At 41.2% G+C, this 22618-nt stretch overlaps 1 protein-coding gene and 1 pseudogene across 1 annotated transcript; one reads left to right on the top strand and one right to left on the bottom strand.

The window, feature by feature from the left end:
- Window positions 1-17399: 17399 nt before the first annotated feature.
- On the bottom strand, window positions 17400-19645 carry LOC137606477 (uncharacterized; annotated as a pseudogene).
- A 1042-nt stretch (window positions 19646-20687) lies between these two features.
- On the top strand, window positions 20688-21209 carry LOC137606478 (large ribosomal subunit protein eL42-like). The gene is made up of 2 exons (XM_068331731.1): window positions 20688-20692; window positions 20803-21209. The coding sequence occupies exons 1-2, from the start codon at window positions 20688-20690 to the stop codon at window positions 21125-21127; spliced, it is 330 nt and encodes a 109-aa protein (XP_068187832.1). The 3' UTR covers window positions 21128-21209.
- Window positions 21210-22618: the final 1409 nt, after the last annotated feature.

Below are 22618 nucleotides of genomic sequence, written 5' to 3' on the forward strand. Positions count from 1 at the left end.
TATGTTTTTATTGCCCGCTGTGGTGATGGTGAGTTACACAGACTCTGAAATGATTCTGGCAGATGGAGTCACTGCTCTGTCACCCTGGATAGCTGGCAGGTGGACGGGGTCATCATCGGGGTGTTCAGTTTGTGGGGTAGGGTGCTGTTCTCCTATGATAGCGGCAATACTACTATGAAGGACAGGACTGCATCACAGGTCCTCTCAGGAATCATCCTGAGGTGTCATAGACACTGGAAACGGCCTTTCAGCAGCCTATAGTCATCTCCACCGGGGCTCTTGTCCTGCAGTGAACCCATTTGAAGTTCTGTTGGAGGCCTGGGTTACTAAGGGGTCAGCAGCCTTGGTTGGGCATGGGTAACCCCTGTCCCCCAGAAAACAACCATCAGATTCCTGTGATGGAAAGTAGATTCATTAGAGTGGATTAAACGATGGAGACTAGTGAATTATTGTGCTAATCTTTACTTAATGCATTAGTCTGTTGCTCAGGTGAGACTCATCATACACCTGTGAGTCAGGAACCGATCAGGACCGCTCCATTCTCCACATCAGTATGCTATGCTTGCTCTGGAGGGTTCTGTTGGGTGTCTGTCTGTTAAAGCTCTTTGAAATGTCTGCTGAAGTGATTAGGCGCTATACAAATAAGGGTGGAAAATGTAGTTTGCTGCATCACATGTGATCTGGACAGATGTTAGTTTATCTATGATGCAGTCTTTAACGTGTAGAAACAGTAGTCAATGTACTTGTACCTGCATATAGTTGCTGTGAATGGACATCCTCTTCACATCATCACCTTCATTATGTGAGGGAGCCTTGATGGGAATGTGGGTACCATCTATGGCAGCAAATTACATTGGGACATCCGAAAGAAATTAATGTTTGGGATTGCAGCACAATATCATTAAGAGAACATACTTTCAAATAAATCAGATTTCTACATCATTCACCTGCAATCCTGTGGAACTCCTCCTTGATGATCCTGACAGGTTTCTCTCCAGGGAAATAGAAGAACTGGGGTAAAAGTTTAAAGGCGAGGCGCACTGAGCATCTCCCACATTATAGGAAAATTACCGTTTGCAAATAAAAAATGAAAAACTGAACGGAGCGCTACACGCAGCGCTGCTGCAGATGTGACGATGGCTGTGTGTGTGTGTGTGTGTGTGTGTGTGTGTGTGTGTGTGTGTGTGTGTGTGTGTGTGTGTGTGTTTGTGTGTGTGATAGATAGATAGATAGATAGATAGATAGATAGATAGATAGATAGATAGATAGATAGATAGATAGATAGATAGATAGATAGATAGATATATACTTTAATGATCCCAAGGGAAATTCCGGTGACATCTGCTCACAAGAGATACAATAAATACAATAAATACACACATGACAGAAAGTATAAGTAACATTATGTACATGCTGTTACATAATTATAAAAACAGGAAAAAGAATAGCCTAAAATAAAAGGAAGGAAGCATAGGCACATGGGAGAAGAAGAGAAGAAAGAGCATTGGGTGTAGATGAAGTGTGATGAGTAACACGTGAATGAGCCGAGCTGTGAACTGATTAAGGACCCCCACAAAGTGTCCCACAGTGCATCCACAGTGCATCCACAGTGCGTCCCAGGCCCCCCACGTCTATCCCTTCTCACCCGACCTTGATGACCCTGCGGCTTCAGACCCCCTCCTCCTGAGAGAGTGGTTGTGCCCCCTGATGGCACGAGGCACAAAGGAGGTCCTGAGTCTCTCAGTGGAGGAGCTTGGTGACAGCAGTCTGCCACTGAAGGAGCTCCTCTGCTGGGTGATGGTGGTGTGCAGGGGGTGGGTGGTGTTACCCAGGATCGACCTAAACCTGGACATAGTCCTCCTCTCTAGGACAGTCTGTATCGAGTCCAGATCCTGACCGATCACAGAGCTAGCCCTCCGGATGAGCCTGTGGAGTCTCTCTGTGTCCCGTTTCCTGGCACCACCACCCCAACACACAATGGCGTGAAACAGCACACTGGACACAATGGACTGGTAGAACAGTCTGAGCAGATTAGAGCTGACGTTGAAGGACGCCAGCCTCCTCAAGAAGTACAACCTGCTCTGACCCTTCTTGTATACACAGTCCAGGTTGTGCGACCAGTCCAGTCTACTGTCCAGCTGCAGCCCCAGGTACTTATAAGTCCCCACAACATCCACCTCCTTACCCCCGATGACTACTGGCTGTGGGGAGGGTGGTGCCCGCCGGAAATCCAGCACCATCTCCTTGGTTTTGGAGATGTTCAGCTGAAGCTCGTTCCGCTGACACCACCCCACAAAGTCCGTCACCACTCTCCTGTACTCCCTCTCATCACCCCCCCTGATACATGCCACAATTGCAGTGTCATCAGAGAATTTCTGCATGTGGCACGTACCCGAGTTGTGTTGGAAGTCTGTTGTGTAGAGGGTGAAGAGAAGGGGAGAGAGTACCGTTCCCTGCGGGGCCCCGGTGCTGCTGGTCACCACTGATGACAGACAGTTCCCCATACGGACGTACTGTGGTCTGTCTGTTAGATAGTCCGTGATCCAGCTCACGAGGTAGGGATCCACAGCCATGGATGACAGAATGTGTGTGTGTGTGTGTGTGTGTGTATCGATCAGCATGATCAGTATGGTCAGTAACGATCAGTATGATCGGTACCGATCATAAAGAGAACTGTCTGGATATGACGGGACATCTGAACGCGATACAAACACATTAAATTCTCTGTGAATGAATGCGGAAACTCCATCAAGGGGCTCCACATCAAACGGACATGACATGTTCGCCTCTAAAACACCTCTAAAATACGGAGTTATTTATTAAACCTTACTTTGGTCAGACTCTCCGTCCGACAGAACCAGGAAATGAAGCTGTGCGAGCAGCGGTGAAAGGGGGTGGAGTCAAAAGAAACCCTGGGTTTGTGGAATAAAACCTGCTCCCGACCAGGTTATGTTCAGAGAGTCTGTTACTGCGGTAACGAACCCAGAGGTTCACTTTACCTCACTTTACCTGAAACAAGAACTGTGATTTCAGGGTTAACTTACTCTGGGTTACCACTGCACCTGCTTTGTGACAAGGCCCCTCTTCCAGACCAGGCTAGCTTCAGAGTCTGTTACTGTGGTAACAAACCTAGAGGTTTACATTCTGACACAGGCTAGGTTTACTCCTCTGACTCTGGGTTAAGTTACCTCCCTTTGTGACACCGCAAGCCCTGGTTTTCCCTGATTTCAGGGTTAATTTACCCAGGTTTTCCACTAAACCGGCTTTGTGAAACGGACCCATTGTCTTAACGATTGTTTATGCATTCCAAGAGTTATTATGGCAACATGAAAACCTGTTTGGATGCAATAATTTCTGTTTGGATTAAGAATGTCTGGTTCTGTATATGTAAACATGGATTGGTTTGGTCTGCGACCAGACAGGAGGGATTCACAGGGTTTTGTGTGAAAAAAGAGTTGGAAAAAAATGAGAGCAAAGAAGATGAAGAAGTTTGCAAGTGCCGTGTGGACGGAATGAAGAAAAATTAATAAAATGTACACCTGGATTAAGAAACATGGAATCACTCGTTGGTGATTTTAATCCCCCTTTTTCACAGAGTGTAACACCAGCACTTGGCACAGACTTAAATGCATACACACTGTTACAGGCACTTGGGTTGTGTCCACTGACACCAACATCTCAAGACAGACATGTTTGATGTGCCTTAAATTGAAAGGGTAATATACAGTATATTCTAATAGTGTGTAGCACTTGAAGTTTGCCTCTTTTCCAGATGAACCCACACACCTCTGAGGGAGTGACACAGAGGAACAACATTGCTTTATGGGAACTATGAGGTATGACCTCATGGCTGTGGGAGCTAGCGTCTCTCCACAGAGATCTCTGTACTGTTAGATGTGGTGTATGGCCTGCCACTTACTATGACAGACTATGATCATATTTCATGATGAAGAAAATAAAACACAGGATAGTATTGATCTATGATATTATGGCTGAGGGAAACTGAAGTTCTCATGCTGCAGTTTTCTTTTATAGTTTGGTTTTAAGCTCCCCTCTGATGCTTCTGGGTTGTAACTGAGGGCATCACCTGCTGATCCCTTCATCTCTATTATAGTCACTCTTTCTCCATCCAACTTTGTCAACACCTGGCTCACTCTATCTTGAGCTGAATTAATCTATGAAACTACTTTTTTGTTATAGATGTTCACATAGTTGTTAGTCTTCGTCTTGATTTATGTTGATTTATGTGGCAGCAAAATTCTCTGAAACCTATTGATTTAAGAAAGAAATGTAATTTGTTATGTTAGTTTGTCTCTTGGATGCATAGAGCAATATAATACGTTATCTCAAAAAATATCACTTGAGGAAGTGCTTTAGGTATGGCCATACTATATACAATTAAGAAGAACTGTAAATTAATAGAGTCATGGTGTTTTCTGTAGACTATTGTCTGAGATGTTAAAGTGAGGTAGCAGCAAAGGAACCCAAACCTGGTAGTTAGGTCTATCTGGTTTGGGTTCATTAGTCTATTGGTACTCTCAATTGAAAGTACTAATGGCAGTGACGTGAGGTCAAGGGAGGCAAGTGAGGCATGGCCTCACCTGCCATCATGAAAGAAAAAAAGAAAAAATGGAAGAAATAAATTAAATAGTTGTATTTATCCAGTGATGTGTATTATAAAGTTATTTTTCGTTTATGTCACCAATTTTAGGTTATTTTTACACAAAATTGCTGTATTTTCACATTTACCGCTGAAATACAGAGAAGAAACCTGCGGTGAGGCACCAGAGAGCTATGATTGTACAGTGGCTTGATTAGCTGCGCTGGCAGCTAAAGAGTGAGACCGTAATGCTATCTCTCTATATGTCGCTATTAAAATGTTCAAACACGTTTGCTCTATGAACTAAATTTCCATAATTTAGCTAATGCTACAATAGACAGTGTTTTTTGTCAACAACTGCATGTGTGTAATGTCTTTCTTGAGTTGAGCAGTCTTGAAACCTCTGGGAAAGGGCATGAAGGGAAGCACGCAGTTCTCATGCCTCAAGGTAGGGGGTGCTGGTGATCCCAGGGATTCTTCTTCCTCGGCTGTAGAAGAAGTGACTGCAAACTACTATCTACTGTACAGTCCAGTTGTTTTCCACTTGCCTTGGCTTACTGTAAAAATGAGGATTACAAATCTCCATCAAAATGTTTTTTGTTCAGAAGGAAGGACAAATGGATTTAATGTAAGTAAATGTAACATAAACAAACATGTAGGAAACAACATAACATGTTTTTTTTAATCAAATGTGTTGTGTGTTAGTTTGTGTGTGTAAATAATTCTGCTCTGAGACTTTAGAAATGACATGTTGCAAATTAAATGGTGAATAAGCTAAACTGTAGGTTCATATTTTTGTAAAATCTTGGCCTGTACACACATGCAGTATACATGCATGAAAAACATCAAAAACTAACTAGAGTGTGCCACTAATTTCCCTGCGGGGATCATAATCAGTATATTGTGATGAAATCAGTGCCTCACCAGCCATGGATCTCACCGCACGTCACTGACTAATGGATGATTATAATAAAGATAACAACAAAAACTAACGTTTTGTTACTTCCATACTCAACCTGAACAAGACTTTCTAAGCTTTAAAACGATGGGTGAGGAGGTAACATTAACAACAACAAATACATTTTGAAAACCAACAAATTACACCAAAAGACAATCGATGTTCACAGTCAAATTTGGTTGCAGTATTACCAGTATTAGTATTACCACTGTGTTAATATCCTTATGAGACAAATCTATGATGTTAAAATCCATTCACTACACAAGAATACTTACATGGGGTAAACTACATGAGATGTACTAACGAACATGTGCGATTTGAAATACAGTTTAAAACCTTCCGAAAACTGAAGGAAAAATAGATCTATGCATGAACATGACAGGTGGGGGGATTAGAAAAGTTCAGCAAGGAGAAGTAAAGGAATCTGGGATGTCTGACTTGAGAAATTAACAGAAAAACAGTTAGGGATATGAGGACTTTCTTGCTTAATTGCTAGATGTAATTTCAGCAATGAAAAATTGGACCTAACCACTGCATCATGCGAGGTAAAAATGTAAAGAAGTCTCCGACAGGACTAATTAAACAGCAGTCATTCCCCACCAGTTACCTGGTGCTTTAGTTTAGTCAGTGGGATGGATTGTCCTGAGTGAGGCAGTAGTGACAAGGGAACGTTTAATTACTAATATTTCTCTTTGGGCTGTGTAAACTGTAAGTGCTGTTTGTCCTCCAAGGAGCTTGTTCATTTGCAAGAAACTTTAAATAATGAATCAAAATGGCATTTTTTTACGTGCACGTATGCATGAATAGTTCTATGTGAAGCAATACTAAGAACTAGAACTATTTATACATTGCAGATCCAAAAACTACAAGCCAAACAGTTTGTGCAATTGAGAAAAGAACCACACGCAGTGCCACCGTCTCCTCGCTGCAAGGAAGTTCCGGGTTTGATTCCTTTCTGTGTGAGAGAGACCACACAGGGTTTGTGTGGTCTCTCTCTGGGTTCTCCCTCTAAAAAATCCAGCTTATGTGAATTGGTCACACCAAATTGTCCATAGGGGTGAGTGTGAGCGTGAATGGTTGTTTGTCTTTCATGTGGCCACATGGTGCACTGGGATGTGTCTGGGGTGAACCCCGCTTCTCGCCCATAAACTGGGCTACAGCTTAGGCTCCACCATAACCTGCAAGGCAGATAAGCGGCTGAAGACAAGACAATTACGGTCATCTTGTCTTCAAGAAGAATGATGGATGGAAAACAACCACCACCATTAACCTTGAGTTCACAACCAACAGTTATAGTTACAGACTTTCATGTACTGAAAGGACAGAGAGGTGATTCAAAATAAACAGACCTTTATCAGCAGTTTATTTAAGGAGATTTGCTGGAAGAGAAAAAGAACTAGTGTTCTAAATACAATAAAAATCAAGACATTAAAAATATAAACTACACAAATGTATTAATTATAATTACATTGCACACACAATACTATATTCATAAGAAGTGTAACTTACCATTCACAAATGTAGCTTTACCACCTATTACACTGATGCCTCAGCCACTGGCATTCACTTTCACCGGACAGTAAATATGTTCTATCTTGCATATTTCTAATTATAGGGACAAATGCATGAAATATTGACATTTTAAAACCCTGGCTTTGACGGGTTTTTTAATCCAAGTTTATCTAATTTAGTGGAAAAATTAAATTTGTGTCCTCTGACAAAAGAAAAATGTCATATATGCCTCACATGCAGCCCAAAGCCTAAGCATCAGTCCAAACGTGTCACCATGTGTGGTCTTTTTCACAGCCATTGATCCTGGTTGTGTGAAGCAAGGAGTACACAGTGGAAAAGGGTTTCCTATTGTTTTATGACAGTATACGAAGTGGGTCACGACAGCAGGGTGCTTCTTCTCATCTGCACCGGATTGCTCTCTGCTCTTATTGATGCTTCGTCTTTTTCTCACAAGTCACTCTTCAGGCTACTCTCACCTCATTGCTGCCTTTCAGTTTTTCTTAGTAACCTCAGTGTTTCCCTGTTCCAGTTTTCCTTCTCACACTGTTTGTCCCGCTCCTTCTCTTTCATCACTCTCTCCCTCACTTTTCCTGTTTCTTTTTCTGGTCACCGACTTCATCCACATGCTCCTCCACTGTGTTCTTTAATGTCCTGCACATAAAGGATTCATTGGATTGTTTAAATATTAAACATGAACCAAAGTAGTCACAGACTGCAACTGTCATGTCTCTGGACTATTGTTATCCTGTTTGTTTTCCTGTCATTAACATGTCATGTCATTTCAGATCCAGTCCCACTTGCAATCAGTTCATTCCCTGCACTTGCCTTCCCTTTGCTCACCTGCAGCCACTCCCCTAATCAGCCACCAGTCTTCATATACCCAGCTCAGCCCTCAGGTCTCTGCCAGGTTGTTAGTGTTTGATCTGACCTTCCAGCCATTGTATATTGCTTCTTGTGAAGGACCTGACTGATTATCTGACTCTGACTGTTTGCTTGCCGTCTGTCAGATTTGTCTGCTGTTTGGACTGATTCCCTGGTACTATAACCCTGCCTGTCTAATTAAACCTGCTCTGAGACTCTTGACCTACCCGTTTGTCTGTCGTGCTTCTGGGCACTCACCACCAGTCTTGTTCTAGCCATGACAGCAACATCCCGCGACACCCCTGAATTCAAAATTTTATCCTGACCTACTTACGTAGGTCAAAGATCAAAGCTTGTGGTCTGACCTACTTTCATAGATCAAACCACTAGCTTTGATCTACGGTCTTACTCACACTGGCCTTCTCCCTTCTCTTTCTTATCTGGTTCCTGAGTGTACAAAAGTTGACATTTGACCTTGACTTTTTCAAGGTCAAGGTCATCATCTTATTTTCATCCCCTTTGCCACCCGACTGATGTGCTTTTTGTTTCATCTTTCTATCTGCAACGGTTCCGAAGATATTTGGTGGACTAGGGCCTGGGACGCACTGGGGATGCACTGTGGGATACTTTGCAGGAGTCCTTAGTATCGGTTTACAGCTCGGTTCACAACTTAATTCATCCATCCTTCTGATCCTACATCGTCTTCATCTCAAGCTTCTTTCATGTTCCTACACTTCCTCTTTATGTTAGGTTCCCCTGTTTTTTCGTCACTGTTATGTGTATTTATTTGTATCTCTGTGAGCAGATGTCACCCCGAATTTCCCTTGGGATTATTAAAGTATATATCTATCTAACTAACAGATGGACGAATGGACGGAGGAATTGACTGACGAACGGAAGGACGAATGGACGGACGGACAAACACACAACAACTGACAATTATAATACATCACCGCTTTGAAGGGGGCACAGTAGGAAAGCACATAATGCACCCTTGACTAGAGCACCAAGGATCCAAAAGACAAGAAAGAATAATAATCTTGCTCTGTCCCGAGTTCCCTCCATTATTTGTCATTCTGTCTCTTTATTCTTTGGTTTTCTAAAGCATCCTCAGCGAGAACCTCTGGATAAAGACAGAAGTGAGTTACAACAGATGGCAGGAGATCTTTGAGACACTCAGTCACTCACAAGTCTTTGGTTTGAATCTGATCTTAACAGTTGTCTTCGCACAACTCAAATATAAGAAATATATTTATTTTTCTTTTGCCCCCTTTTTTTTCAAAAGTTGAGAAAAGAGATTTCTAAACGAAACCAGTTTTAAATAATTACATTACGTCAATGATGGAAATAAAAAAGGATAGAAAATGTCACACTGCCATTGACATTACAGTGTAGATTTATAGTATAAACCACCTTTGGCATTACAGTATGTTATTTTTCATATATTCTGAACAAAACATTTTCAATATAAATTTATATTAAGAAGAAAATGTCTTTTTTCCAACTTTGAAACAGCTTAAGTTTTTACCCGTATGAAAGAAAAATATATTGCAGTATATTGGAAAATATCATGCAAAACATTAGTCAATATATTCCCATATGAGTTTTAGTATTTATATTTTCAAAAATATTGCAATATGTGCATAGACCATATATGTATATATATATATATATATATATATATATATATATATATATATACATGTAATAAAATATATTGCAAACAAAACCAAAAAGGGCACTATATTTTTACATATAATAGTTTATTTATGTAATAACTGACTGGGTTACATTTATATGCTCCAATATAGTGCAATATATGCATGTTTCATATATTGAGATTATATATATATATATATATTGTACCATATATGGATGTATATTGTATCATATACAAAAGGTCACTATATTTTTCACATGCAAGTTTGTCTTTATATGCTCCAATATACTGCAACACGCAAGTTCCATATAATGTTACTATTTCATGTATTTAGTTTTATTTTTTCAGACATGCTAATGTAGCAGACTTCACACCTTCATCATATTTACAACATCAACGACAACATCAAAAAAAAAGGGCTGAAGGGTAGAAGCCAATAGGCTTGTGAAATTCCCGTCCCCCAGAATCAACAAACATCTCTTATTAGATTATGTAATCAACAAACTCAGACATTAAAAGTTTTCAACCAGCTCATGCATTGAATTTTGACAGACGTTCATAACCTTATCCACTCCCAGATATTAGCCTTTTACGATAGAGCATAACCATGCTTACATTCTTCCTAGGAACAACAAGGTTTGTTAACATCATAAATAGTCTAAACAAGAAGTTGACCTTGCCAGTGTTCTCCACAGGAATATACAATCATATTAACCTCTTTCAGCAGACACTGTTTATACAAGAATTAACCAGTTTGTTGCAGACACTTTGACAGTTTTACATGGTATTATATTGTCAAAAGATATCAATATGCTCTTTAAGGTCTCAAAGTTAATGTTATCCCATGTTATCACAAATACATGTTTTTTTGTTGGTTTTTTTTGTTGGTTTTTTTGTTTTGTTCATATATACTCGACAAAAATATAAACGCAACAATTGTTTTTGTTCCCATTCTTCATGAGATGGACTTAAAGATCTATAATTCATTCCAGATACACAGTGTTACTATTTCTCTCAAACGTTGTTCACAAATCTGTCTAAATGTGTGATAGTGAGCATTTCTACTTTGCTGAGATAATATATCCCACCTCACAGGTGTGCCACATCAAGATGCTGATCTGACATCATAATTAGTGCACAGGTATACCTTATACTACCCACAATAAGAGAAATGGTAATATTGTGTATCTGGAATGAATTATAGATCTAAGTCCATCTTATGAAAAATGGGAGCAAAAACAAAAGTGTTGCATTTATATTTTTGTTGAGTATATATTGTGGTATATATTGTGCCATATATGCACATACTGTATATACTGTACCACATATAAAAATAGTCAATTTTTATATTTTTTTCAACCATAAATAATGAACAAAAAATTAAAGTAAATATAGTACCGAACATGGACCATACATGGCTATAGGCAAAATAGAACACAGTGAAAACATTTGAATTAAACAAATGCTTATAGTTTATTGAAGAAAACTTCCATTTTCAATCCTCCACACTGGATCTTGGGGGTACAGAACCCCTGAGAACCACTGCAGTACAGGATACTCACCGTTATGTGGCTGATATCATGTGAATCTTCAGAGCCATTGTCAGAGAAATTTTCATTCAGGTTCTGTGTTTAAGAAAATACAAAGTATTGATTAACCTTTGTCACATGCACAGTCTCCATCGACTAACAGTCCCCATCAACAGGATGTGCCGTAGCATGTGGAAGACGCTAATCCATCCAGTTGCCTTCCCTCCAAACTTGATAAATACTCAACACACCAATATCAGAAGTATCAGCTCAGTTATTAGGGAGATACAGGCATAGCTTTTGAGGCTGGGACCACAATTGCCAAAACTTGAGGTGGTTGGGTCAAAACCAGCATGATTCAATTATGATATTATTGCTCTATAATGCTCGTGCTATAGGCCAAATTCTTGCAGAAATTGAAAGCATTATGCTTGAGTTATTCAAGGACATTGTTAAAATAAACATCTGAAAGAGTTGAAACTTACTGAGTTTTCTGCTCCTGACAAACTTTGTTGTCCACTGAGAGGGACCCGAGGTTCTAAATCATCAGCAACCTATAAATAAATATAATAATAATAGATCTCCTATTTTAACACATCAATACAGCATGGGGTTGTTAGCTAAATCTTTATGAATTACACTATTATTTATACCACACTGTGGTACAATAAACATACATACTTTATGTTAGATGCATATAAATAATGCAAGTGTAAATAACTATAGTTATTTACAATTTGGACAAAATGAAATGTAACTACTTGTTCTCTGTAAGCCATTCAATGAACCACCAAGCATGAATGCACTCAATCTTTAAATATTCGGTCAGACACTCAAACATTTTCCATCTGATCCATTCCTTTATCTACTCCTTCAGCCCAGAGTGCACCTGGAGAACACCCAAAAGCAGTGTCCAGCGATTCTTGATCTTCACATACTTCCTCTTGTGTTATAATATCCAGGATCCTGACAGTATGATTTTGTCTGTCATTTCAACAATCGGCTTCTGCCTCCTGTTGCCACCTGCATGTGGATGTATAAGAGAGCAAAGCAAGTGGAACCTTCTGCCTCATTCAGCCCAAAGTCTTCACTACATGCTACATGCTATATATTATAGCAATGTTGCATACTCATCCTCATACACAGCCCACTAGAAAATTCAACTACCATTGTGTGTTGAAATAAGCTGATGTCGACCACATTCTAATTTTTAAAACTAGCTGTTTGTATGAAAAATAGCATCTAACATAAATCATTTGAAACTATTTTCTAGAGATGCTCCTTTTTTATTTTGTAGAATTGTATTGTCACCTGTTTCTGTGCTCTAACTTATTAGAATTATTCTGTTTATCAGCAGCATTTCCTTCTCAAAACCTTGAATCTTCAAATTTGCTTCATGTAAATTTAATTTATATTTTTGTTTGGTTAATAGATTGCGGGATGCAAGTAGCTAATTTAGTGTATTAAGCAGGATAGTTAAGTAGTAAAAACTATCAAAAGTTCTTTGTCAATTCTTGAATTTTCTCACATGCATGCATTATCATTGGTCCATTGTGTTCTGAAGTAACTGGTGGAGTTGGTAGTTCAACCAGCAGAGATGCTATCAAACCACTTGTATGGAAGAAAATCCTCCATTATAATTAAATAGAAGTGTGATGGCACAACTCCTGTATTATTTAGCAAGAAAACATAAATCTAATAGGAAGCATGTTAGGATTCTGAATTGTAACCTGTTCCCAAATTAAGATTTCAAGATTTACTTTAAGTCTTAAATCCAATTTGTTCCCTGTATCTGTTGCTTTTTAAGTCTTGTCCTTCCTCTTCACTGTGAAATTTCTCATCATTAAAATGAAATGCTAGAATAAATGGTATGTAAACTAAGCTCCATATAAGCACTGCATAATATACAATAAACTTACATTATTAGGACTGACAGTGAATATGTGGCCCAGAAATGTAAAGGGTACAACAGCTTAGAAATGCATTTGATGCGCTACATGCCCTGTGATCATTCCATTTAATTTGTTTGATGTTGCAAGAGGGGGAGAGGAAAATATCATAAATGGCTTTCATTGACATGCAATATGGGATTTATGGAAAAAAGCGACCCTTCACTCATCTTCATTAGATTAAGGGGACATGGTGCAGCAACCAGACTTTTATTTATAGCTATCACAAAGACGGGATAGCAACAAAATCCTTCTCTGACATTCAGGCATTAAGATTTTTTATGTTTCTTATGTATGTAAAAAATGTGACAGTATGTGACAAGGATGGTTTTCAAGCAGTCTACTGAATTGAGTAAGGAAAATGACACCATCCAAGACACTGCCAGCTATTCTGTTGATGAGATCTTTCATGCTTCTTTAAGCACAGATTGCAAAATAAGAGTCACATTGTGTCCTCCAGTGCTGAAGGAAATGATTGTGACCTTGCGGGCAGAGCTGCCTCAGAGTATGGAATGAATGTGTCAGTGAGGCATACAACATTAAGCTGCTATGGACCAAAGACCACACTTATCCAGTTGCTGATAGTGCTCCTTTGGTAAAGTAGACTCACAAAGAACTTAGTACAGTGAAGGTGTACCATTACCGGAAGCTAAAATGTGCATGATACGATAAAAATATACACAGAATAAATTTCTGCAACGTTAATGTACATATTCACTCATTTGAAGTAACTTTTATGATCTTCATCACACCTGACCATAGATCTCCTACAGAAAGCATTTACAGAAAGCAGCTGATTAGAATAAAAAAGGACTTAAAGTGAGGCAAAGCCCTCTAGTGATTATGATGAGAGAAAAGAGGGATTCTGGTGACCTCATGTTAAGGGAAACAAAAGCCATATTTCCACTGTAAAATACAGGCTCTACTTCAACACACACACACAAAACACACACACACACACACACACACACACACACACACACACACACACACACACACACAAACACTTGCCCACTGATTGGTTAATGACCAACATGTACTGGATGTCTAGTACAGCACATGTCAATGGTCAAACATTGGCATTACTTTTGTGACCATAACTTGTCATTCAGGTCACTAAATTGAATATTATAATATTTCAAGATAGAATATTTAAGATTCACTTTTTTTTTCATTTCCTTACTTTTTACTACTTAGAAGTATTTCTTCAAGGTCCTTTAACCCATCACCTACTGCACTCTGAGTTTATCAAACAAAGTCCTTGAAGTGCAAAAGGAAAAACACTTTTCATCCCAGGGAACACGCACTTTCACTGTTGATTCTATCTCAATTCCATCGGTTAAAACTGCCCAGAGTCAACTCTTCAAAAAAGGCAACATAAGTTCCACTTAGTTTTTCTTTCGCAAGGGAAAATAGCTCTGGAAAGAAAAATGCTTGTGTGATATTCTCTTGGAGATTCATTTAGTGGAGGTTGAACAACAGCTAACTTTTGTCAGACGTGTTGGCCAGTTGCTACTGAAATGCTGCTGATTAAACCATAGAAGGGAGCATAAATCTAGCACATTGATATCTGTTATCTCATATTCCCAGACGGTATGTCCTTGTTTGCGAAAGATAAAAATAACGTGGCAGGCGACTGCTTTGTTGCAACTTTACTGTGGAACTAAACAAACCATTTTTGTGATGACTAGGAAGTATGCTGTGCGGGTATGATTCCTGTGACGCTCCTTCAGCTTTGAATTTTTTTTTTATCTTTGTTTTGTTAGCCCCTAAAATTTATGTTGTGTTGCAATTTGAATTCCCTTTGCTTACAAGCTCTTATTTTCTAGTTGTAGCCAATGCAGAGATGTATTATGCAACATGTGACAAAAAATATTTTTCTTGAATCTGTTTTTGTAGTGGTTTTAATAAGTTATTCTTTAGATCATATTAGATTAGATTAGATTCAACTTTATTGTCATTACACATGTACAAGTACAATGTAACAAAATTCATTTTGGCATCTAACCAGACGTGCAATTAGTTTAAAGTACAATTACAAGATATACAGATTGTCGCATGTGATATACAGTATATATATACATGTGTGGTGCTATGAACAAACTATACAAGAATATACACATATACGGTATACAGGTTATTGGAATATACAGATTAAAATGCAGTGGTTATCAAGTGTGCAAAAATATCAATATACAGGCTAAAGTGCAGTGAGAATAAGTGGTCATAATACAGTATATGGAAGAAGGACAAACAGTCTGTGGGCAGGGTGGGAGGAGTCTTTGAGGATGCTGCGAGCTCGACGTAAACAGTGTTTCCTCTGGATGTCCTCAGTGGCTGGTAGTGGAGTCCATATGATGCGTTGGGCGGTTTTCACCACCCGCTGAAGCATCTTGCGGTCTGCGACAGCAATTCCCATACCAGACAGTGACACAGCTGGTCAGGATGCTCTCAATCGCACAGCAGTAGAAGTTCAACAGTATTGCTGGAGACAGGTGGTGTCTCTTCAATGTCTTCAGGAAGAAGAGGCTCTGGTGAGCCTTTTTGACCAGGCTAGAAGTGTTAGTGGACCAGGAGAGGTCCTCAGAGACGTGGGTCCCCAGGAATTTGAAGCTGGTGACACGTTCCACAGACAAGTCATTGATGTGAATGGGGTTGTGCGTGTTTCCTCTCACCCTCCTGTAGTCAGTGATCAGCTCCATCACCTTGCTGGTGTTAAGGAGCAGATTATTGTCGGCACACCACCTGGCCAGGTGTTGTACCTCCTCCCTGCAGAATGTCTCATCGTCATTGCTGATGAGGCCAACCACTGTTGTGTCGTCCGCAAATTTGATGATGGAGTTGGATCCATGTACAGGACTGCAGTCGTAGTTGAAGAGGGAGTAGAGGAATGGGCTCAGCACACAGCCCTGTGGCACCCCTGTGTTGAGTGTGATAGTGGTTGAGCAGTTGTGACCTGACCTAACATGCTGGGGTCTGTTAGTCAAAAAGTCCATTATCCAGTAACAGAGGGGGTGTTGATGCCCAGATCACCAAGTTTAATGATTAACTTGGAGGGGGTGACAGTGTTAAATGCGGAACTAAAGTCAATAAACAGCATCCATGCGTATGTGTTGTTACTGTCCAGATGTGTGAGCACAGAGTGCAGCGCAGTGGAGACGGCATCCTCTGTACACCTATTACTGCGGTAGGCAAACTGATATGGGTCCAGTGTGGGTGGGAGGCAGCTCTTCAGATGTGCCAGGACCAGTTGCTCGAAACACTTCATGATGATGGGTGTGAGTGCCACAGGGCAGTAGTCATTCTGGCACGCTGGGCTGGAGTGTTTCGGAACTGGACAAAGTGGAAGAAAATGTGATGATGAACTTGACCTTGAGAAAACTAGGTAAACTTTTGGACACTCAGGAACCGGATAAGATAGAAAGACAACGGAGATGGCCAGTGTAAGACCGTATATCAGAGCTAGTGCTTTGATCTACCTATGCACTAGCTTTGATCTATGGTCACATAGCTTTGACCTACCCTGAGCAGTTAAAGCTATGCACTTGTCACGTACTACTTTCAGGGTACCCTGACCTACCTTTTGCAGGATGTTGCAGTCTCTGACTGCTTTGGTTCTTGTTGGCTCATGCGATTAATATCTAAAAAGCACTTACAATTTTGAAACAGCTGGACTGTTGTTTACATTTTCTTATTTATCAATCTCTGCATCATTGCAAGGTGTTGGACCAAGTGCCGTGTGTAGTTGTGTCAACAGCAGGATGAAGTGGAAACACTTTTGTTGATGTGCATAATCTCCCCAGAGTGTTTGCCACAGGGTTCATACAATCACAGGGTTCAGAGAGTGGAGGGGGATTGTCAAAGCTGTTCATTATGAAGCTTTCAGGTTTTCAATGCCATTTGATGGAGATGAAGTGCAGTGGTAAAAACAGTTTCCAAAGCTTGATGTGTGTGTAGGTTCTCAGTCATCCAGGTCATGGTTATCCAAAAGCTGTTGAGTCGATACACTGGACGTTAAGAAAATTCTTGAAGACGTTTCGTCTCTCATCCAAGAGACTTCTTCAGTTCAGAGAGTGGCTGATAATGTCCCATCTAATAAACCCTGTGGGGTGTGGTCAGTGCTTTTCACATTCCAACGACCGTCGTTAAACCCGTCCAGCTCTTCAACGATTGTTGGTGGGGGTGTCAAAGGGGGTCGTTGAGATGTGAGTTACACCTTTGTATGCTAAGAGGGTCATTAGCATGAGACCCATCACCTGGATCAATCCGCTGAGACAATCTTTTTTGGGACTTTCAAAAGAACATGATTATAAATGGGAGAAGGGAGATGTCACAGACCACCCCCTCTATTCAGAGACGGCTTCTCCACTTTGACGTGGATGGCCTCTTTCACTCCTCTCTCAAACCATTTATCTTCCCTGTCCAAGATCTGACCATCTGTGTACTGAAATGAGTGTCCCTCTTCCTTGAGGTGAAGGAAGACTGCCGAGTCCTGTCCTGATGTGTTGGCTCTTCTGTGTTGAGCCATGCATCTGTGTAGTGGTTGTTTGGTTTCCCCTATGTAGACATCTGAGCATTCCTCGCTGCATTTAATTGCATACACCAGAGTGCTCTTCTGACTGCGTGGTGTGGGTTCTTTTGGGTGAACCGGTCTTTGTCGGAGGGTGTTTCCCAGCTTAAAATACACAGGGACTCCAGACACATACGGGGTCACTATACCATTGCGCTTGCTCTCTTTCATCCTCACTGGGTTGTTCTCCTTTCTGGATCTTGTGTGAGCTTTCACGAAAGTCCAGATATACACACGTTTTTAGTGCCCCTTTCAGGTGCTGCTGTTCTTTCACCTGGTCTTGGGCACTGGTTGGTAGCTTATGAGCCCTGTCTTGCAGGGTCCTGATGACGCCCAGCTTGTGCTCCAGTGGGTGGTGAGAGTCAAAAAGCAGGTATTGGTCCGTGTGTGTTGGTTTCCTATATACCCCAACATACAGACTTCTGTCATCTTTTAAGTCGACCTCGCAATCCAAAAAGGGCAAACTGTTGTCCTTTACATCCTCTCTGGTGCACTTGATGTTGCTGTCCACCGAGTTGATGTGTTCAGTGAAAGGTTGCACCTCGTGGATTTTTACCTTAACCCATGTGTCGTCCACATACCGGAACCAGTGGCTTGGTGGTGTTCCGTTGAACAAGGTAAGGGGCTTGTGTTCCACCTCTTCCATGTACAAATTGGCCACGATATGAGATACCGGCGAGCCCATGGCACATCCGTGTTTCTGCCTATAGAAGTTCCCTCTGTACTGGAAGTAGGCTGTGTTGAGGCAGAGGTCCAAAAGTTTACAGATCTGGTCGGGGTTGAGGTTTGTCCTGTCGCTGAGGGTGGTGTCCTGTGAAAGCTGTTGTCTCACCGCTTCCATAGCCTCCGTTGTGGGTCACATGTGAACAGGGAGGTGACGTCGTAGGACACCATGGTCTCATCTGTATCCAATCTTAGTCCTCTCACCTTTTCCACAAAGTCCATGGAATTTTCTATATGATAGGGGATGTTACCCACTAGCGGGGCCAAGATGGTTGCAACATGCTTGGCAATGTTGTAAGTGTAAGTGAGTTGATGCTGCTGATGATGAGTCTGAGTGGGGTTCCTTCTTTATGAATTTTGGGGGGGCCATATATGCATGGTATAGCCTCCCCAGGGTACAGGTGAAAGTAGAGCAGGCGGTTTAAAATTTCCCCCTTCTGTAGCTCCTGTAGGCAGTCCACAACCTTCTTTTTGTAGATGCTGGTTGGGTCGCGCTTCAGGGTCTCATAGGTCATGCTGTCGCTGAGTAGGGACATAACCTTGCTGTGGTAATCCGTTGTGTTGAGGATTACCGTGGATCTTCCTTTGTCTGCTGGAAGGATGGTGATGTTTTGGTCCTTACTCAGCGCTGTCACTGCCTTCCGTTCCTGGATGGAGAGGTTGGAAAGGGGGACCTTCGCTTCAGAAAGAGATGCTGTTACCTTTAGCCTTAGTCCCTCTGGACTTTGGAGAGGTTGGACTTTACTGTCCCTTTACGTTTTAGTGGAAAATAGGATCAAAGCCACTTGTAAACACAGGACAGCACACCTGCACCAGCCTAGCCCCAGGGACAGCTTGCAGAGGTTGGTTTAAAAAAAACCCCACAGATATCTCTTACACTTCACCCATGAATTAAACTAAAACTGGCATCGTGCCCGGAGTGTCCCCCGCCTCACGCCCTATGCCGCCGAGATAGGCTCCGATTCCCCGTGACCCGCTGCGGCAGATACAGCGATGGTAATCTGAAGATAATGATGATGATGAGAGGAGAATAATCCAGAATAGAGCATCTATTTCATTCATCCATCCATGTTCTTGTTGATAAAATGATAGCAATCATCTCGTCTAAACCTGCTTTTCCCCCTTGCTGGTCACAGGTTTGCAGAAGCCTATCTCAGCTGGCTGTGGGCTTGGGCGGGGTACATCCCAGACAAGACACAAGCTCATAAGATAAGATAAAGTGACATGAGATAAGATAGATGTAAGATAGTCCTTTATTAGTCCCACAGTGGGGAAATGTGCATGATTGCGGCAGCTGAGGGGAGGAGGTTCATACATACATACATACAGTATATATATACATACATACATACATACAGTCGAAGACTACAGTAAATTAAAAATTTACAACTAAAACCAAGGCAGTCAGACATTTCAGCTTCCCGCGACACCCCTAAATTCTGAATTTTACCCTGAGATACTTTCAGGGTAGGTCAGGGTAAGTCGCGGGATGTTGCAGTCTCTGAATCCAAAATTTTACCCTGACCTACTTTCATAGGTCAGGGTAAATCAAAGAATAAGTAGATCAAAGGACTAGCTTTGATCTATGGTCTTATTCACACTGGCCTTCTCCCTTGTCTTTCTATCTTGTCCGATTCCTGAGTGTACAAAAGTTGAAATTTGAGCTTGACTTAGTTTTCTCAAGGTCATTATGTGCTTTTTGTTTAATCTTTCTATCTGCAACGAAGATGTTTGGTGGGCGAACGGACGGATGGACAGACAGACGGATAGACAGATGAATGGATGAACACACAAACATTGACAATAACAATACATGCCCTTCGCAGGATGTAGTCACCAATTTACATTTCACAGCTACAACTACAAACTACGTAAGATGCTACAAACTAAACTGGTCATCTGATCGCGGATCGTGAATGACTCTCACACTCACACTTATACAGTGCCTTGTGAAAGTATTGGCCCCCCAAGAACTTTTTGACATTTTGCCACATTTCAGGCTTCAAACTTAAAGATAACAAACTGAAAATATTTTTCAAGAATCAACAACATGTGAGACACAATTGTGAAGTGGAACCAAATTTATTCAAGATTTTATATTGTGTTTATAAATTAAAAAAACTGAAAAGTAGGATGTGCAAATGTGAGACCAAATGACACACAGGTGCACTCTGTCATTGTTAGTCATTTAGGTCAACATTGGATCATTCAGAAGTCATCAGGGAACTTCTGGAGTTGTTTAGCTGATCTGAGAGAACAGGGGGCCAATATTTTTTCACATCCTACTTTTTAGTTCTTTATTTTTAAACACAAAAATTAGTCAGCATGAAGTGAGGAGGACATTGAAGAGGATGGAGACTGGAAAGGCACTCGGTCCTGTGGAGGTATGGAAGTGTCTAGGAGAGGTGACAGTAGAGTTCCTGACTGGGTTGTTCAACAGGATCTTGGTGAATGTCCCAAAGACCCGCAGGACTTACTGCAAGAAGTGCAAGAAGCACCAACCCCACAAAGTCACCCAGTACATGAAGGGAAAGGATTCCCTCTATTCCCAGGGTAAGAGGAGATATGACAGAAAGCAGAGTGGTTATGGTGGTCAGACGAAGCCCATTTTCCGAAAGAAGGCTAACACTACCAAGATAATTGTGTTGAGACTTGAGTGTGTGGAGCACAACTGCAGATCCAAGAGAATGCTGGCCATCAAGAGATGCAAGCACTTCGAGTTGGGTGGTGACAAGAAGAGAAAGGGCCAGGTCATCCAGTTCTAAACTGGCACAGTTTTCTGGAAGAACTCATCACAATTTTCAATAAATGTGTTAAACATAAAAACAAAAAAAACAAAAAACAAAACAGGATCTTAGATAGTGAGAAGATGCCTGAGAAATGGAGGAGAAGTGTGCTGGTGCCCATTTCTAAGAACAAGGGAGATGTCCAGAGTTGTGGCAACTACAAAGGAATAAAGCTGATGAGCCATACAATGAAGTTATGTGAAAGAATAGTTGAAGCTAGAATGATGGCAGAAGTCAGAATTTCTTAGCAGCAGTATGGTTTCATGACAAAAAAGAGTTCTACAGATGCAGTATTTTCTTTGAGGATGTTGATAGAGAAGTAAAGAGCAATGGAGCAAGCAATGGAGAGTGTGTAAAAGAGGTGAAGAAGCGTGTACAGGCAGGATAAAACAGATGGAGAAAAGTATCAGGTGTGATGTATGATAGAAGAGTTTCAGCTAAAATGAAAGGAAAGGTGTACAAAACTGGTGAGAGCAGCGATGTTGTTTGGTCTAGAGCAGTGGTTCTTAACCTGGGTTCGATTGAACCCTAGGGGTTTGGTGAGTCAGTCTCAGGGTTGCGATGGAGATGGGGGTCAAAACAAAACACCCGACACGACGTGTCGGGTGTTTTTGCCGAACACACACAAATCACTGTGTACACATCGTGTCAATTCGTGATGACACGCCCCACTTAGCCAACACTGGCTGCAGGTGATCACGGTACATTGATTAGCCTATCTCTGCTACATGGGATTTTGCACACTCAGTAGTCAATTTATGCCTGTCATGATGGTACGTCATCTGATTGCTTTCTCAATATTTTAATTCATAGTAACTATGTTGAGGAGGAGGATTTGGTGAGTGAGCGTATGAAACCGGCAAGGTTCGGCACCTCCAAAAAGGTTAAGAACCACTGGTCTAGAGACAGTGTAACTGAGGAAAAGACAGGAGACATAGCTGGAGGTAGCAGAGATGAAGATGCTGAAGTTCTCTTTGGGAGTGACCAGGACGGATAGGATCAAAAATGAGTACACCAGAGGGACAGCACGTGTTAGAGGTTTTGGAGATAAAGTCAGAGAGGCCAGATTGAGATGGTTTTGACATGTCCAGAGGAGAGCTAGTTGAATATATTGGTTGAAGGATGCTGAGTTTTGAACTGCCAGTCAGGAGGCCTAGAGGAAGACCAAAAAGGAGGTTTATGGATGTAGTGAAAGAGGACATGAAGGTAGTTGGTGTGAGAAAAGAGGATGCAGAATACAGGGTTAGATGGAAGCAACTGATTCGCTGTGGAGACCCCTGAAGGGAAAAGCCGAAAGGAAAACAAGAATCAGTTGATTTTAATTATTCTTATGAACTTTAAAACAACATTTAGTTACACTCGCGACTAGAATTGCATTGTTTCTTATGGCTGCTAAGCTATTTTTGGCCCCAGTGACGTATGACGACCGCGTGACCACTGAATGCAGAAGCTGCTGCGGCACAGATTTTA

The sequence above is a fragment of the Antennarius striatus genome, chromosome 13 (assembly GCF_040054535.1).
Source record: "Antennarius striatus isolate MH-2024 chromosome 13, ASM4005453v1, whole genome shotgun sequence".
Lineage (NCBI taxonomy): Eukaryota > Metazoa > Chordata > Actinopteri > Lophiiformes > Antennariidae > Antennarius > Antennarius striatus.